Source organism: Gossypium hirsutum, chromosome D04 (assembly GCF_007990345.1).
Source record: "Gossypium hirsutum isolate 1008001.06 chromosome D04, Gossypium_hirsutum_v2.1, whole genome shotgun sequence".
In the NCBI taxonomy this organism is placed as follows: domain Eukaryota; kingdom Viridiplantae; phylum Streptophyta; class Magnoliopsida; order Malvales; family Malvaceae; genus Gossypium; species Gossypium hirsutum.
Window position 1 is genome coordinate 40,124,774 of NC_053440.1, and position 16,181 is coordinate 40,140,954.

Genomic DNA, 16,181 nt, shown 5'->3' on the forward strand with positions numbered 1-16,181 from the left:
CGTACCCAAAATGAGGTTCGAGATTTCTTAGGGAGATTAATTTACATTACCCAGTTCATTTCAAAACTAACGGAGAAACGTGACCCCATATTTTGTCTCATTAAGAAACATAATCTAGGTGTATGGGATAAGGAATGGCAGAAGACCTTTAACAAGGTTAAACATTACTTGTCCAATGCCACCTAGCCTAGATAAACCACTAATACTATACTTGGCAGTATTTAGAAATTCTATAGGATATGTACTAGGCCAACATGATGAGTCAGGGAGGAAAGAAAGAGAATCTATTACCTCCACAAGAATTTCACCGAATGCGAGACAAGATATTCGTCAATTGAGAACCTGTGTTGTGCTTTAGTCTGGACTATCTGGAGGCTGAGATAGTACATGTTGTACCATACGACTTGGCTCATCTCGAAAATGGACCCTTTAAAGTACATGATGGAATCAATCACATTGAATGCAAGAATGGCTTGATGGAAAATTTTGCTCTCTGAATTTGATATAATCTATGAAAAATAGAATGCAGTAAAGGGGAGTGCAATAGCAGATTTACTGGTTAGCAGAGTTCAAGAGGATTACGAGCATAAAAATTTTGATCTCTCGAATGAATATCTGATGTATGTTGTGACCATTAAAGAAGGTGCTCCAAAAGAATATCCCTAGAAAATGAATGGCGCCTCAAACGCTATGGGTAATGAAATTGGGGCTGTCCCAATATCTCCAGAAGGAGATCACTATCCTTTCACCAGTAAACTTAATTTTGGTTACACAAATAACATGATGGAATACAAGGCGTGTATCATGGGTATCCGTGCAGCTATAGAAAGTAAGATCAAGGTACTGGAGGTATATGGGGATTTTGCACTAGTAATCTATCAAATCAAAGGTGAATGGGAGACGAGAGATCCCAGGTTGATTGATTATCGAAAGCTAGTTCTTGAGTTAATTAAGGAGTTTGATGACATTACCTTCTGTTACCTTCCGCAAGATAAAAATTACATTGCTGATGCCTTGGCTACCTTAGCCTCCATGGTCAAAGTGAACAAACAAGAGGTTGTAAAACCTATCCAGATAAGCATTTATAAGGGCCCGACCCATTGTTACAACATCGAGGAAGAAAAAAGGGATCACTCTTGGTACTATGACATATTGCAATATGTAAGGAACCATGAATACCCTGAGCAGGCTATCGAGAATGATAAAAGGACTCTAAGAAGGCTGGCCAATGAGTATGTCCTAGAAAGGGAGGTCCTCTACAAAAGAAGAAAGGGTTAGGTTTTATTGAGATATGTAGACACTGTTGAGGCGAAGAAAATCCTAGAAGAAGTCCATGAGGGTGTTTGCGGAACACATGCTAATGGTTTTACAATGACTAAGGAAATTATGAGATTCGAATACTATTGGTCCACCTTGGAAGGGGATTGTGTTAATTATGCCAAGAGGTGTCATAAATGTCAAATTTATGGAGATAAAATTCATGTGCCTCCTTTACCTTTCCATGTGATGACTTCTCTATGGTCGTTTTCTATGTGGGGCATGAATATCATTGAGCCGATCTCGCCAAAGGCTTCAAATGGGCATCAATTCATCTTTATAGACATCGATTACTTCACCAAATGGGTAGAAGCCGCTTCTTATGCCAATGTTACGAAATCAGCAGTTAGAAATTTCTTAAAGAAAGAGATAATATATCAGTATGGAATGCCAGAAAGACTCATATCTAACAATACATTGAATTTGAACAATAGCACGATAGCAGAAGTTTGTAGTCAATTCAAAATAAAACATCACAACTCATCACCATATCGCAAAAAAATGAATGGTGTAATGGAGGCAACTAATAATAATATTAAGAAGATTGTGGGGAAAATGACAGAGACTTATAAATATTTGCATGAGAAATTACCATATTCCCTCTATGCATATCGAACATCTGTCAGATCCTCTACTAGGAAAACACATTTCTCATTGGTTTATGGAATGGAGGCAGTCTTGCCCAGTGAATTCGAGATTCCTTCTCTCCTAGTTTTATCAGAGTTGAAGTTAGATGAAGCAAAATGGATCCAATCTCGATATGATCAATTGAACTTGATCGAAGAGAAGAGGTTAAAATTTATCCGTCATGGTCAGATGTACCAAAAAAGAATGATGCGAGCTTATGAAAAAAAGGTCCACCCCAAAGAGTTCCATGAAGGAGACCTGGTGTTGAAAGAGATCTTTCCCATATAAAAGGACTTCAGAGGAAAATAAATGCCAAATTGGAAAGGAACTTATGTGGTAAAGAAATCTTTTTTCTAGAAGAGCCCTGATTCTAATTGAGATAGATGGTAAAGAAATATCTAATCCTATGAATTTGGATTCAGTCACAAAATACTTCACCTAAAAATAAAAAAAAGGGGAGAAGCCAAGGCAAAAACCCGCAAAGGGCCTCTTGAAATCAAAAGAGTTTTGAGTTGAAAACTCGAAAAGGGCGACTAAAATTTTGATCGAATAATGGGTGTGTAATAGTCATTTCCCCTCAAAGGTAACAAGGAGGGAAAACTTTACATCTTGGGGCATCAACAAAGTACTCTAGATCTCTTAAACACATATCAAGCTCAGAATGGTCTTCAAAAAGTTTGCTCAGAGAAGCTCGTACTGCGATATCTGGGGCACCTAATTTTATCTTATTCACTTAGTGTTCTGGCAGTGTTTGCCACTTTGATTACTATTTTCATTAAGAACTTTGCCCTTAATAAATTTCAGTCTTGTCCATTTTTACGACCTTTTTCAAGCATTTTTTGCATTAAAATAATGATTAATGAACTAACAATATTAAAGTAAAAGGATTTTTGCATACTACTCTAAAAGATTTCTAAATATTATAGGGACCTGAAATAGGACCACTAGTTAAAACTAACCAAATTTGAAGGTTGAAAAGATCTTGGAATGAATAGTCCAGATTGTGATTACCTTTTCAGGTTTCCTGTCAAAAATACCAGACTTGAACAAGAGAGCATAGTAACACATTAATGATAGAATCTTAATGAACAACGAGCAATGTCAGCCTAAGCACTAAAAAATGGATCATTCTCGAAAATGACATTTTGCATTCATACAAATATCATTCATATACATCTAGTTAGGAGCATTTGATTCATTCCAGTCATAATATCCTAATTTCTTGGCATAAAATATTAGCCTATGAAATAGATTCTATAGGTCCCTAGAGAGTGGTGTAACAGATCAATGAAATAACAAATCCTATACCCTTGAAGTTGCAGTATGTCGGATTGAAGCTACCATAGCAAATCTTATCTCCCTGAAGCTACAGTGGAGCAAGATAAAGCTAGAAATCCTATACCCCTGAAATTGTAGTGGGTCAGATTGAAGCTACAATAATAAATATTATCTCTTTGAAGTTTTAATGGAGTAACATGAAGCTACAAATCTTATACCTCTGAAGTTGTAGTGGGTCAGATTGAAGCTACCATAGCGAATCTTACCTTCCTGAAGTTGCAGTGGAGTAAGATGAAGCCATAAATCCTGTACCCCTGAAGTTGCAGTGGGTCAGATTGAAGCTACCATAGTGAATCTTATCTCCCTAAATTTGCAGTGGAGCAAGATGAAGATACAAATCTTATACCCCTAAAGTTACAGTGGGTCAAATTAAAGCTACCATAGCGAATCCTATCTCCCTGAAGTTACAGTGGAGTAAGATGAAGCTACAAATCATATACCCTTGAAGATGCAATGGGTCGGAATACCATAGCGAATCTATCTCCCTAAAGTTGTAGTGGAGCAAGATAAAGCTACAAATCATATACCCTTGAAGTTGCAGCAGGTCAGATTGAAGCTACCAACTAAATTTTATCTCCTTGAAGTTGCAGTGGAGAAAGATGGAGCTACAAATCTTGTACCCCTGAAGTTGCAGTGGATCAGATTGAAGCTACAATAGCGAATCTTATCTCCCTGAAGTTGAAGTGAAGCAAGATGAAGCTACAAATCTTATACCTCTGAAGTTACAGTAGGTCAGATTGAAGCTACCATAGCGAATCTTATCTCCCTGACGTTACAGTAGAGTAAGATGAAGCTATAAATCCTATACCCCTGGAGTTGCAGTGGTCGGAATGAAGCTACCATAGCAAATCTTATCTCCCTAAAGTTACAGTGGAGCAAAGTGAAGCTACAAATCCTATACCCCTGAAGTTACAATGGGTCAGAATGAAGCTACCATAGCAAATCTTATCTCCTTGAAGTTGTAGTGGAGTAAGATGAAGCTACAAATCATATACCCCTGAAGTTGCAGTAGGTTTTATTGAAGCTACCATAGTGAATCTTATCTCCCTAAAATTATAGTGAAACAAAATAAAGCTACAAATTCTATGCCCCTGAAGATGAAATAGGTCGAAATGAAGCTACCATAGCAAATCTTATCTCCTTGAAGTTGCAATGGAGCAAGATGAAGCTACAAATCCTATGTCCCTGAGGATGTAGTAGGCCAGAATAAAGTTACCATAGCGAATCTTATCTTCCTGAAGTTGTAGTGGAGCAAGATAAAGTTAGAAATCCTATACCCCTGAAGATGCAGTGTGTCATAATGAAACTACAATAGCGAATCTTATTTCCCTAAAGTTGCAGTGGAGCAAGACGAAGCTACAAATCCTATACCCTTGAAGTTACAGTGGGTTGAAATGAAACTACAACAACAAATCTTATCTCTTTATGTTGCAATGGAGCAAGATGAAGCTATGATACTAAATCTTGCCTTCCCAAAGTTGTAGCAAAGCGGATACAGTAAAGCAAAGTAACAGAGGAATTGAAAGAGGGGGTTACCTGAAAAAAGACACACCAGAAAAGTCGAGATTCAGTGAGATAGGACATAATTGGTCCTATTTTAAGGTCTTTGCTCCCTTCCCGTTACACTGCAATGAACAAATAGGGGCAATTGTAGAGGCCCAATTTCGTCCAGCCCAACAAAAAACAAACAAATAAATAAAAATAATAAAAAAGGTCCATTAACTAAAATTCCATTTGCAAAAAAATCAAAGAAACCAAAGCTTGAAAGTCCAAAAACCTAAACTCATCAGAAAACCCTAATTTCTAAACACCATCAACGCCATTGCCCTCTGCCACATCACCAAGCACACCTTCAGCTGTTACCTGCACCCTTCATTGCCACCACTACATGCGAAAAACAAAGAACAGGGACAGAGAAACAAAAGAAGGACAGAAATAGAGATAAAGAAAAAAAAGAAAAATTTGTTGTAATATTCAGCTATAAAGCCGAAGCCTCCATGTAATTCAAAAAAGGGGAACGAAATAGAACAACAAAAAAAACCAAAGTTAAAAAAGAGAAAAACAAAGGTAGTTCATTGTTTTATATTTTTTAGTTTTGCTTTTTCATTTTGAAAAACATAAAAACAAAAAAAGTTTAAATTTTTTACTTACGACGCTCCATCTTTCGTCGTTGTGAAAGGCCAACTCCGATGTAGAAGCCTTTGAACCCACTAGGGTTTCGTCGAGGGTTCGTTAGACAAGGAGAAATTGAAAGGTTTCTAACCCTTTTGTCAAGTTTTAGCTTAATTTCTAGGGTTTTTAAACCCAAATTGGCATTCTACGTAAAAGAATGGGGTCAATAGAGTATTTTACAAACTTTCAACCATCGGGGTGGCAGTTGTCGTTGCCAATGACCAGTGGCCACGATAGAGTTGCGATGGCCCTATGGTCGGACGAAGGGAGAGCTTGAGAGAAAAAAGGGTGAAAGGAAATTTTTTTAAAAAAACTAATTGAAAATGAATTTTTTTAGGTTTTTTATTTATATATCCCCTGGAAACGACGTCGTTTGGGCTTAGCTTTAGATGCCCAAAAACGATGTCGTTTAAGACCGACTCGATGATGCGACCCAGATTCCCCTAGGATTCGTGTGTTTTTAAATGGGAAGGTCTAATTACTGCTTTGACCCTTCTGTTTTTTCGCTATTTTCCAATTTCGTCCTACAGTTCATTATTTCACTTCTATTTTTGCCCTTTTATTTTATTCCTGTGCAATTTAGTCCCTTGACCCATTGTTGACCCAATGATAGAATGACATATGTAAATGTGGTCTAGGTAATTTCTCTCTAAGTCCCTGTACTTTTCTATCCCATTTTAAATTAATCCTTTATATTCTGTTTACTTATAATTTTAGGCTTTTAATTTTGTTATATTTTCAAATTTAGTCCTTTATTTCCCTTTTCTTTATTTATTTTTTTACAATTCATGCTTTAAATTTTATTCAAATTTTAGTTTAGTCTTTTATTTATTAAAGTTAGCCCCTTTCTTTCCTTTTTTCAATTTCTAGCATTTTTAATTTGTGCTATTTACATTTTCGCCCATGAATTTCCCAATTGTTTTATTTTGGTCTTTTATTTTTAATTATTGATACTATTAATACTATTAAGTAATTATCATTTCTAATTAATATTATTTTTGTTAAAATTTGATTAAATATCAATATTTTATGTAATTGTATTATTATCGTACATTGTTATATTATTTCCATTATTATCATATAATATTATTAATTGAATATTTTTATTATTGTTGTTATTATTATTTCTTATTATTGTATTCACTATAGTATTGTTATTTTATACCATTATTTATGTTGTTATTTTGTTAATACAATAATTTTTCCATCATCATACATTTTAAATTATGCTACAAACACTCATCTATTTTTTAGCATAAGCGCATAAAAAAAATTAAAACGAGGCAATGTTCGTTATTTTCGGGATTCGAAGAGTTGTGCTCCTACCTTACAGAGTATGGCCTCTTCCTAGAACTGAAACAACCAAATATCCTACTTAAAATTTAAGACATATAAGACTTATGTAATAATCAAATGATGAGTATTCTTGTTTTCAAGGATTCGAGATATTGTGCCCTAACTTACGAGATATGACATTTTCTTGATTAACTCAAAATAAGAAGGCCCTTTCTATAAAATTTAATTTAGTTAGCGATATTTTAATCAAATCATGCAAGGGGATAGTATTTTAAATTTTCTTTGAATTCTTAATTCTCGACACTAAGACATCAAGTAATCAACTAGGTACTAATTTTGGGTGTTATAAGAGTGTTAATCCTTCCTCGTACGTAACCAACTCCCGAACCCATTTCCTGAATTTTGTAGAACAAAAATCATCGTTTTAGTATATCTAACATTTTATTAAAATGACCAAGTTTGAAGGTGATCCAATCACACTTAATTAAAAAAATATTGGTGGCAAATCCATTTTTAAAATAAAAAGTCGATTTCAAAAAAAGGTTTTGACAGCCCCCATATGCGAACTCCTTGGTATATGCGAACTAGGGCCGCGAATTACTCTTGCGAGCCCTTCTGGCGAGCCCCCACTACAAGACCTGCAAGCATCCAACTAGTCTTAGGTAGGCGATCCAGCTGGTACCCAAGTTTCGAGTTTGTGACCATAAATACGTAACATTACTACTATTGTCACCAAATTTCCCACCTTTATCATAAGTGGATAAAGCATACTTGTTTCTACACACAGATCTCCTCAATACACTAAAACTTTCAACTTAGCATGCTCTTGATAACACTCGAACAAAGCATCAATGCTATTGATTCACAGTCCTCTAACCAAACCCGATTCTAAGTCCAAATTGAGGTCATCATGAACGACATCTTCTTCATTTAAAGACTCGACATCACCCTCCTCTTTAACACCTTCACTATTATATTCAATTCACTACCAACAGTAATAAATGAATGATCACTACCTTCTTGTTCCAACAGACTATCATCATCAGAGAAGCCATAAATATGTAAAAGTAGAAGTTTAGTGTGAAGAACTTGTCATGAAACATGAAAGCTTAGAGGATTCAATAGTATCACGAGGAAATGGTCTTGAAACATTTCTAATTAAACAATTCTTTACCCTACAAAATGCTTATAGAGTGTTGTACTTAGCTAGATTAAATTTCATTAGTTTCTAAGAAAGTGTGTTTTCTATAAAGAAACAATTAGGTTTGCTAAAACTACTAAGAGGTCCATATATCATGAATTGAATTGAATTTTTTTCTCATCAGCTTAAAAAATGAGTAAATTATTTCATGTATGTTATATCAAAGATTAAATTAGTTCTATTAAATATTTCATCTATTTCTAATGTTAAGTAATGATGTGGTTAATGGAGCAACAGGATAACAACATGTAGTGTGCCATGTAAACCTCATGTTGATATGGAATTTTGCTATGTCTGGAAATTTTTAAAAATTTTTAAAAACATATCAAAAAATTGTCACACCCAAAAATTGGGCCTAGAAGTTTTGAGGGTAATTTAGGGATTTTAGCTCAAATTGTGTTTAGAAATTCGAAGCATGGTAAACTGAAAACGTCTTCGTCTATGGCTTTTAGGAATTTAAATCAATTTATGAAAGTAATGTAGATAAGACCTCCAATTTTAAAAAGAGGATTATTTTGTAAAAAGGTTAGTTTAAAAATAGCTTTAAAATACATATACCAAGTTTTAAAATCAGTGTATTTCCCCTCTTTTTACCCTACTTTTGACATTTAAAAAAAAAGGAGAAACATTCTTTATCTTTTTCTTGTGTTGCCCATTAGGAAGGAAAAATCTCAAACTTTCATCCTCCAATTTCAATCTTCAAAAGCTCCAACCCCTTGTTTTCTATCATCTTCCTAGCATTAAAACTTCCCTAGAATTTCAAGGAAAGCATCAAAAACACCATTGATTTTACCATTTTTCAACTTGTGGGTTTTTTGGATTTTTAACCAAACACTCCTTTTTCTCTCAACGAATGTAACGTTTCATTTTCCTAATAATTTTTTTATTAACTCTAGCTATTTAAATCAATTTTTTATCTATTGAATCAAAAGGTTTTGTGTAAATATCAAAATTTGGGGAGTTAATGGTGAAATTCAGGATTTTGAATGAAATTGATGTTTCAAAGTGTTTTTCAACTCATTTTGGTGTGATTATAATGTTTCTAAACTCTCCTTAAAGTTTCACTAAAAGATTTTAAGTTTTTGTTAAGTTTCATGAAATATGGTCATTGTATGTCGAAATTTCGAAACCATGGATTTGTGTAGTTTTGTGTAGTTTGAAGGTTGGGAATTATTCTTAGATATATAAATAGATTATTGGAATCAATTTTATATGATGGGAAGAAGTAGGAGTTGAGATTTTTGCGTTTCGATTAAGCTAGTCAAAATTTTAATTGCAAGAGGATCTAGCTTAGGCTTGCATTTTTGGTAGCTTTAGGTGAGTTTGTTGCTGAATATTAATTATTTTTGTTGTGTGGTTAATTTTGGTGAAGATTCGAAACCATTGGAGCCTTCTATGAGCAAGGCAAAAGGAAAGGTAAAGCTAGTTTAGGTTTTCAGCGACTAGGTGAAAGTGCGAACGATAAGTGTTTGGAATTGCTACTAGTAGACAGGATTCATATTGTTAAATGGGAACTTAGGAGTAGCCTAAACCCCTACTCTAAGTTTCGAGTGTAAGGTTTCTTATACCCCTCGTTTAATTTGCAAAGTATGTGATTGTGTGATATGGATTGAGTATTAAGTTGTGATAATGTGACATGTGATATATATTGTGATAGCTCTTGTGAATGTGTTTGTTTTCAGCATATTAAACATGCCGAATGGTAGTGATGATGTTGTGTTAGCGACATAAATATGCAATGAAAGTGTGTAGAAAACGGTAAGTACATATGTGTTGAATTGTGGAATATGATGTTGATGTGATAGGTAAAGTAAGTGAATATTGGTATGTGGTATGTGATAATCTGATTTTTAATCTGATTTTTAATGTCTTCATATGTGAACAGATATATGATGGCTCAATGAGCATAGTTGTGGCACTTAAAGTGCAATTAAATGTGAATCCGATAAGTATGAATTCTTTACGAATTGTGGTGTGAATTGAAGTTTATTAATAGAGATTAAGTGCATAAGAACTATAATTAAATATCTGTGTTTTCAGATACTTTGTCCTTGTGATCTCGTGAAACCGTTGGATATAGTTAGCATGCCATAGGATTGTAAGTACTCACCCTTGAGTTTTGTGATTTGGGCATTGAGGCCTCGTGACAGATTGGAGGGATAAGGGAATGTCGAGCCAAGCTCCGTTCACCGGGATATGTTGGTGTGTTGGAGAGTTTTAGCTAAATGCTATGCTTTTGGGATATCTTCCACTCATTGAGTTACTAGGGTGTTGGAGATCCGTGTATCTAATGTGTGGTGATAGGACCCACTTTTATATTTCATAGCCTCAAGTGCCAATTTATCGTTGAATGTAATATTATGAAATGTGATGTATGCATATTATTATGTAATTATAAAGTTAGAAGATTTGGTAATCGATGCATGAATATTTTTATATGTTACTATAGTCAATCATGTTTGTAATTGTGTTTTAGATGTTTTTATTTAAAGCATGACAACATGTTTACTTGGTGGTCTTTCCGATCATTCACTGATCTTGTTTAAGCTCACCCACTCTTTATAAACATTGCAAATAGTTAGTGTTTCGATGTGACCGGTGCGAAATTCCAATGAGGTTATCCAAGTTAGGCTTTAGATTTTGAGTAGGTGAAACTCATATTATTCTTTGAACTGTGGGAATAAGGCAATGTGGTAGACGTTTTTGGTTGATTATTATTATGTCTTAAATTGTTGATATGATTTTAGACTGCTAGGAATTGATGGATGTTTGACATTATGTTATTGGGTTGTCTTGGCTTGAATTGTTGACATTGCTATGAACTGCAAATATGGACATTTTGATGTTGAATACTGAAGTTATGGATGTATGTTGAAGTGGGATGTGATTGAATATGTTAAATGCCTTTTTTTGCTGTAATTTTGTTGATCTTTATAGAGGTATCGTTATTTGGTCATATGTATCGATACCTCCATGTTAAAATGAAAGTGCAAGAAAATAGTAGCTCATTTTAGTATCGATACCAATTCTCGAGTATCGACACTCGGGATAAAAATATAGATACTTTTTGAATTGTATCGATAAATTACTAGGTTTTAAATTTTTCAAAGAAACAAACTACTAAAAAGGTATCGATTTTTCTAATGGTATCGATACCTATCTTCATTAATATCGATACCTGAGTTTGAGTGTCGATACCTACGTGACTTTTCTGAAAATTTTCTCTAAGTGGTCCCTATGTTATTAACTTATTTTATGGTCAATTAATGTATGATTAGTAAAATTTTAATATCGCCTAGATTATTTTAGACTTAAAACTTCTATAAATGCTTAGGTGTGACGATGATTGTATGAAAATGAGATTGTGTGGAATGTGTGATGTTGTGACGTTTAATGTGGCATCCTGTTCTCAGGCTTGACGACCAGGTCGGGTATAGGTTATTACAAAAATATTTTTAATAATTATTTTAAAAATCACATCCAAGATGAATCTGGACAATTCATTTGCAACGTGATTATTTTAAATAATTATAGAAAATTATTTAAAAGATTTTAGATTTATTGAAAAATATTTAAAATTTATTGAAATCAACATTCAAAATGAATTTGGAAAAATGATTGTCAAGTTCATTCTTAAGTAGTTTCTTAAATAATTGTTAAAAAATATACAATTTTTTTAAAAAATATTTATAATTTTAAGAAATTATAAACAATTTTTAAATTTAAATATCTACAAAATTAAGAAGAGTAATATGCATATATGTATATATATATATAGATTTGAATTATTTAAACATACAGTATGTACATAAAGTCTTTTTTATTATTTTTAAAAAAATAATTATTAATAATTTCTTATAATTCTCAATAATTTTTAAATAATTTGCTATAATTTTTTTTATAAATTTTCTATGATTATTTAATAAACCAATCCATAATGAATCTAAACAAAAGGTTGTCCAGATTCATTCTAGATCTTGTTTTTAATCATTTTATTAATTTTTAATAATTTTTTGTGTAACTTCCTATAATTCTTAATAATTTTCTATTTTTATAATTTTATAATTATTTTAAAAAATCATGTCTAACATGAATCAGATGCAAGCCTGGACAACAATTTGTTCCATGGCACATCAGCATAATGTTTACATGGCACATCGCATGTTGCTATTTGATTTCTCCATGAACCACATAATCACGTAGCAATAAAAATGGATGAAAATTTTAATATAATGAACAATTTACTTATTAATCTAATATATATAAACTAATTTATTCATTTTTTTAGTGAAAAAACAAAATAAATTTGACTCATTGTATAAAAACTTCCATTATACTTTCAACTTACTTTCATTATGGTGGAACATGTGGCCTCCAACACGATCCAGCTTCCTCCTAAACTCATCTTTAAGACTAATACATCTACGAGAAGGCATCAATAATATTAATGCTAGTCCATTCATGACAACAATTTTGGAGGTCAGATTTAGAATTAAACCCAGTTGTCGAAATCATTTTTTTGAAAATGAAAAATTTAGTTGTCAACTTAAAAATGAAAATTGGGAGTCGCCACCGATCTTTTATTGAGGTGTGATCGGATCACCTTGAAAATAATTTTAGGTCTGCGAATTTTGAGAAAACAAGTTCGGGATAAATGAATTGGATGATAAAGCTCACTGATTTCAAAGAAATAAATTGTCACACTCAGTAAGTTAGAGTGCAACATTTCAAATCCTCGAAATTAAGTCTATCTTTTGATTTTCAAAACCTATGCATTTTAAAAAGGATATCCGATTATTTGAGTCAAATGAGAAAATCAAAACCCAGTAAGTTAGGGCTCGATTTCACAAGATTCTTAAATATCGAATATTTCCTTTATTTTCATTTATTAGAAAAAATCCTCACCTCGAGAAAACAACATGTCATATCCAATGCGCTAGGACACAACGTATCGAATTCCTGAGAATGAGCTCTTTATTTATGCTTTAATTTAAAGAGATATTCTCAATTATTTAGATTCGACAAGAAAAATTGGAACCCAATATGTTAGGGCTCAATTCTTTCGAAGATTCCAAATACCGAACTTTGCATTATCTTGAAAGACTTTTGTATAAAAATATTTTGGTATTTAAACGATATGCAACTTTTGAATGAAATAAAAGGCGAGTGAATGATGACGTACAACATAAAGGATGGTTTGTAAGTAATATCAAATAATCAATAGATAAATACAAACAAGCATAGCAACAATAATCTTAATCATACATTGTACCAATATCAATATCAATATAAAAAAAATTCAATGAATTAATAGTCAATTTTAAAAGATATACTAAAGTAAAAAAAATTATGCGTAAAAAAATTTTTAAAGAGATGAACAACATAGATATATAAGTACGAAATATATTAAAAATAGACATTTCATGGTGATATTTAGATAAACTTTAAAATAAATTTTTTTAAAAAATAAATCAGTATACATTAAATAATATACATATATTAGTTTAAGTAAATGATGCATGAGAAAGGAAAAATTTAATAATAATATAAATGGTAATATATATGCAAAATAATATATGTAAAGTCGAAATAAGCCAAAGTATATTAAAGTAGGGTTTTTTTTTAATAAAAATGAATTATATGTATGTATAAATAAATGAAAGATATAACATAAAATTAGTAATATATTATATATACATGTATATAATCAAAATAGTTTAATATAAATTGTATATATGTATAAAATAATATCGAATATAAATATTAACACTTAAAATAATATTATATAGTAAAATAATGTATATACAAAAAATGTAAATAAATATATAAACTAGTATAAAAGTAACATTAGTGATATTAACAATGGAAATAATAATAAATTAATTAACGAACTTATTTAAAAAGCAAATAACCAAAGCATTAAATTAAACTAAGAAAAAATGAAAATAAAGTAAAATAAAAGGGGGTCAAATGCAATTAAAATGAAAATTAAAGAACCACAAACAGAATTAAAATAAATAGAAAAGGGACAAAAGTGAAATGCACGAATAATACGAGGGATCAAAAGGGGAAATAATCCCAACACCTCGAAACGCTGCGCTAAGAGAAGGACTAAAGTGAGCAGAATTTAAAACACGTTGGGTAAAATTAGCAAATAAAGAAAACAGAATTAGAAATATTAGCTAAAACAGAGGGACTAGTGGCGCAAATAGGCCATTGAAATGAAACGCGCGGATCCTTCCCTCGGGTCGGGTCACCGCGCGGGTCGCAGGCCTTTAAACGATGCCATTTCAATGCACTATAAACACCCTATTAACCTAATCAACAACCCCTTTTCTTTATTTTTAAAACAAAAGTTAAAAGAAGAAACCCTAGGCCCTTCTATACATGGCTGCGCCGCTCTGCTCATCGATCCATCAAACGGATCTCTGAACCCCTGCTCAAGCTCCGACGGCGACAGAGAGAACAGGGGATTCGACGACGGCTTTAATCAGGTATGGGTTCTAATCACCCCCTTTTTCTCTTTTATTTTATATATGTGCTTATGTATACGATTAATAACGAAACAGAAAAAGAAAGAAAAGCAATCGGAAGAAGAACAGAATGGAAAAAGGAAAAAGGAAAACCTTTCTTTTTGTATTGATTTCGTTTTTTTTTATACAGTATGCGTGTGTTCTCTGTTCTATTTGCCATCGGTTTATATACCGAAGAAATAATGAAAATAAAGAAGGAAAAAATCCATAATCTGTCCTTTTTCGCTATTTTTTGTTTTTTTCTCCTTTTTCGTGCTTCTTTGTGCGCTGTTGGTTTTCTACAGGTGTATGGAGACCGTACAGTGACGTGGCACGGCGCGGAGACCAGCTGGAGGCGCGTGGCGAGAACGGAGGTGCACGCGAGGGCAAAGGCTCAGCACACGTGGAGGAAGGCCTTGGTGGCTGCGGCGCTGGAAGTTGTTTGCTGCTAGGGTTTCCTGATTCTCTTTGTGTTGGGCTGCGTTGGGCTTGTAACACGATTGGGTAGGGATTGTATTTGGGTTTAGGTTAGGTTTAGGCTAGGGGTTTTGGTTAACTGTTTAATGGACTGTTAATGGACTTTGTATTTTTTTATTTGGTTTTTATAAAACGGGCCGGGCAAATTGGCCTATTACACCAGTCACTTAATGCAAAAATTTCGTACTTCTTGGGGTCAAATACCCTTTTCCCTTCCATTGCAAACAAGTGGATTTAGTGTTCAAATTAAGGCATGACAGTAACTTCTTATTTCCAGTTTACAAATTAGTAAACCCTACTTTAATTGGTGCAAGTATAGTCTGCTTTTATAACTTGGTACTACAACTATGACTGGAGCTAAGTGAAAATTGTCCTTCAAAGCCATTACGCCATCAAATAAAAAAGAAAAAAGAGTATCGGAGTTCTCTGTTTCAGTAAACAAAAGAATTATACTGCTGGTGTCACTCAGAACATGGAATCTTATTCAGAATTTTTGTAACCCCAAAAAAAAAAAAGAAAAAGCTATTGAACATCAACAACAAAGACAATAGCCGACCTATATTAAATATCATATTACTCTTTTCCAGGTTTCTAAACTAAACAAGACCTAGTTCAAGGATTAGAGATTCATCTGTTCCTACATTTTTCAATCTAGAAAATTTTCGAATAGTTGGTAAAAGTTGAGATTTAAAATTAGATAAACATTTAAGTTCAGTTTCATACTAATTTGAGATTTAAAATTAGATAAATACAAAATCCATCATGACAATAGCGGATTGACAAAAAATATTTTGGCATGCAGGTGGCAGGAAGAGAGTGGTGAACAAGTCCCATTCTTAAAACATGACCCTTGACAAAGATGAGAGGTGCTATCCTTTCCATGTGATAAACAGGAAAGGAACCATCCATATATAAAAATCCTATAGGGGATTCAAAAAAAGGGTGCTGTCATCATATCTTGTGCGAATTAGGAGCTTTTGCAATGGCATACCCCTTGGAAGATGCTGAATCTAGCAACCTCCACTTCTCTCTTTTTCGGTTTCCCTTTTAACCAATAACTCACATCTTTTTAATACGTATTATTATGATGGTGTTTATGTTTTAATTATTTTATTTTCGGATTCCTATATAAGCCCATATGAAGCTTCAGTATAAAACCCCCTCTTTAATTATGCACACCATCACCAGGCCACCCCTTGCACCAACCAAGCAAGGGGTGACCTAGCTAGGGTCTTGATTCT

At 33.0% G+C, this 16,181-nt stretch overlaps 1 protein-coding gene across 1 annotated transcript; it reads left to right on the forward strand.

Annotated features, from left to right (window-relative positions):
• The first annotated feature begins 690 nt into the window (after positions 1–690).
• Positions 691–14,971, forward strand: LOC107898240 (uncharacterized). Its single transcript, XM_016823768.1, has 2 exons — positions 691–1,273; positions 14,769–14,971. The coding sequence occupies exons 1-2, from the start codon at positions 691–693 to the stop codon at positions 14,969–14,971; spliced, it is 786 nt and encodes a 261-aa protein (XP_016679257.1).
• Positions 14,972–16,181: the final 1,210 nt, after the last annotated feature.